General features: G+C 46.9%; 1 protein-coding gene across 1 annotated transcript in view; it reads right to left on the reverse strand.

Moving 5' to 3' along the window:
• SLC35E1 (solute carrier family 35 member E1) overlaps nt 1–1,854 on the reverse strand; it is a 15,394-nt gene extending 13,540 nt beyond the window's left edge. The window contains exon 1 of the mRNA XM_007945450.1: nt 1,764–1,854. Within this exon, the coding sequence (XP_007943641.1) occupies nt 1,764–1,854 (91 nt within the window). The remainder of the gene's footprint in view (nt 1–1,763) is intronic.
• Between the last annotated feature and the right edge of the window lie 1,640 nt (nt 1,855–3,494).

Here is a 3,494-nt window from a genome sequence, read left to right on the forward strand (position 1 = left end):
GAGGAGTGGCTGGTGGGTTTGAACCGCCAGCCTTCTGGTTAGCAGTCAAGTGCCTTAGGCACTATGCTACCAGAGCGCCTGGGTTAGTATTAGTAGACACTTTTACTGGATGGATGGAGGGCTTCCCCACAAGAACTGAGAGAGGTACGGAGGTGTAAGGCCCTTCTAGAGAAAATAATCTCCAGATTTGGTCTACCCAAAACTCTTTAAAGAGACAGCGGCCCGTCTTTCGCTGCAGCACTTACCCAAAAGCTATCGGAAGCTCTGGGAATACAGTATAGGTTTCATTCTTCTTGGCACCCCCAGTCTTCAGAGAAAGGAGAAAGAATGAATCAGACTTTAAAAAGGGCTATAGCAAAGCTATCAAGAGACTCAAACTAAGTGGTTCACTGTGCTACCAATTGCTTTATTAAGAATAAGAACTGTTCCTCGGGGACAGGCTAAATTGAGCCTCTTTGAAATGATTTATGGGCAGCCATTTTTTATTTCGGACCTGTTACTGGATCCTGAAACCCATGCAACCCTCAGATATATTACAGACTTAGGAAAATTTCAACAAATCCTCAGACACTATGGGGAAAAGGTAACTCCCCTCTCCAGTTCCCCAGGAGAATGGGTACTGGTAAAGACGCTAGAAAATGGACCCAAAAGTCAATCAATTACAGGTGAAGTGAAAAGGCCCTTACCAGGTCATTCTGGCTACCTTGTCAGCTGTAAAGGAGCTCTGGTAGCGTAGTGCCAAAGACTTGACTGCTAACCAGAAGGCTGGCAGTTCAAACCCACCAGCCACTCCTTGGAAGGAAGGTTGGGCAATCGACTTCTGTAGTGATAACTGCCTCAGAAACCCAAGGAGGGGTCGCTTTGAGTTGGGTCCGAGTTGACGGCACATAACAACAACAACAACAACGTCAGCTGTAAAGGTGGTAAGGTTGGTTTCTTAGATTCACTCTTTTAGGATCATCTGCAGACAAGGAGCAACAATCAGACCACTATTTCTGTCAGCTGGTAGAGGACTTCAAGCACCTCTTTAGGAAGAAACTAAGGAAAGATAAGTATTCAAGTTGAACTTCCTCTGACTTAACTCACGTTTCCTTTCTGGGCTACTAGGTTGTGTATTATCCTCTTCCTCTTTTTCCTAATCTTTATACTTCGGATGTGTCTTCGTGAGCTAATTCCTCCATTTGGGAAGCATCTGTTTTGCCCTTGCTGGATATAAGAGTGTGCAAAGATAGTAATTTGGTGGACAACCCTAGCCTTGTTGGCCCTTACTACTGGAAATTTTAACTTTTTAGTCCAGGTACCCCAACACGTTGCTTCGGGACAAAACTTGAGTGATTGTTGGATATGTCATGAGAAGCCCATGAGTATTCCAGGGAGAAAATACACCTTTACTTCCATAAATAATGTTACTGACTTGAGAAGTCCCGAAGAGGGAGGACCTGAGAAGAAAACTGCTTCCATCAGGGTTCAGTGGCCTAGCTTTTCACCAATTTTGAATGACACTTCACATTACCTGCTTTATTTCAATCCTTTTATAAATCATACACCATTGTTTATCCCCAGCTCCAACCCTTCCAAATCCTAGTCTGGGAAAAGGATAGTGGGCCCACAGGTACAAGGAATGGGTTCCCTACGTACAACGCTTCTTCCTGCATCTTCTCTTGGCAACAGAACAAATGGACAAAAACTTGCCACCCTGCTCGGGTCTTCACCTGTCGCTCCTACTCTGCTCAAGCATTTGCTTACCAGTGTTTCAGTGGTACCTAAGGAGTTAAAACCTGCAGAGATAATGGGGTCTGGACAGTAGACCATTATATCAAATATATGTGGGCTGATCATATAGACAGCACCCATGATGGAACCCAGTCACTACAGAAGGTGGTCAAGTGGGCAACTGCCTCCTGGAGGTCCCTAGGGACAGGGAGGGGCATCACCCCATGCTCACTCTCTGACCACCTCCGTTCTTAGGCAGAGAAAGGAAACTCTTCTGTTATTTGTGCCCCAGAAGGCACCTGATTTGCTTGTGTGAATGTGAAACTGATACTAGGCCCTGAATTGTCTAGAGCGGTCAGCTCTGCAGGGCATCTGCACCATAGGGTGGGTAACACCTCCATCCACATATGTATAGACTTGCTGCCGCTATAAGAACTCTACCCTCACAGGGCAAGGATACATATACTGTTAAGAATACGTCCAGTGTTACAGAGAAAAATGCAGAAGATGCTGGACAAGGATTGATCAACAGCTCTGCAGACGTCTTTAGGTTCATTAGCTAACATGGTCCTAAGACCACCACTTAGCGTCAGATTGTATTTTAGCTGAACAAGGCGGGGTTTGTGCAGTTGCCAACACCTCATGTTATGTGTCTGAATACATCTGGAGAAGTGGGGTTAAGAGTGCAAAGCTTGTTACAATGAGCCAAATAACTTAGGGACACAAGAATTAAAGGACATTTGGGCTCAAATCAAGAGCTGTCTTCCCTCTTTGACGTGGTTTTTACCTCTTCTGGGCCTTGCTGTAGCAACTGTGTTGCTTTGACTCTTTGGACCTTGTTTGTTTAATATGCTTGTCAAGTTCATTAGTAACAGATTGCAGTAGTTCCACACTAAATCACTATGCTTGCCAGGCTGGCATCCAGTTGCCCCCCTTAGACTCCAAGGACTCCTACAAATCCCTGGAATAGGTTGCGGTGCAATAAGTTACATGGTATAGCTTTTCTGGCCATAGTCTTTGTAACTCCTATCAGATTAGTGGGTGGGACCATGCAAATAAGGTATGTAGAACTCTGATGTTAGGATTGGTTAATTTTGTCACTCTGCCAGGCTTAAAATGAGCCCTCTTAGAGGCAGAAAGGGGATCTCACTGCAATCAAGAGAGGAGAGCTGGAAGTGGAGTAGAGTGTGTCCTTGGACCTGAGATCCCTGCACTGGACCTCCTTGGCAGAGATGCCCCAGCAGCGAGAGATGCCTGGCAGAGAGACTGTTGCGGTAGAACCCAAAGGCACAAGACCGCGTGGCAGGCTTACCTGGCCCACAGAGCGAGAGAGCTGAGTAACCTTGGGCAGGAGGCTTGCAGACATAAGAGTGGGGTGCACCTCGGTGTACCAATTGGAAGATCTAAAAGAGCTTTGTAACACTTGCCCAAGCAGGGTAAAGGCCAGGCCAAGAGGCCAAGGGCCAGAGAGTTGTGTCTGAAGGCACAGCAGAGGGGAGACTCGTGGTAGAAGAATTATATCCGTAGTGTGTTCCTGAACCTAAATTGTACTGAAACAAGGCGGGCTTGTGCTTACTCACTGATCTGCACTGAATACTTTCCCTTGTTACCCTCCCGAGAGGGACCGGGTCTCCGGAAGCTAGGTAAGCACGGGTGGGCTTGTGCTTAGTCCCCAGGAGCGAGGTAAGCACAGGCGGGCTTGTGCTTACTCACTGATCTGCACTGAGCACTTTCCCTTGTTACCCTCCCGAGAGGGACCGGGTCTCCGGGAACAAGGTAAG

Source organism: Orycteropus afer, unplaced genomic scaffold, assembly GCF_000298275.1.
Source record: "Orycteropus afer afer isolate SDZICR_OR568_19922 unplaced genomic scaffold, OryAfe1.0 scaffold00136, whole genome shotgun sequence".
Lineage (NCBI taxonomy): Eukaryota > Metazoa > Chordata > Mammalia > Tubulidentata > Orycteropodidae > Orycteropus > Orycteropus afer.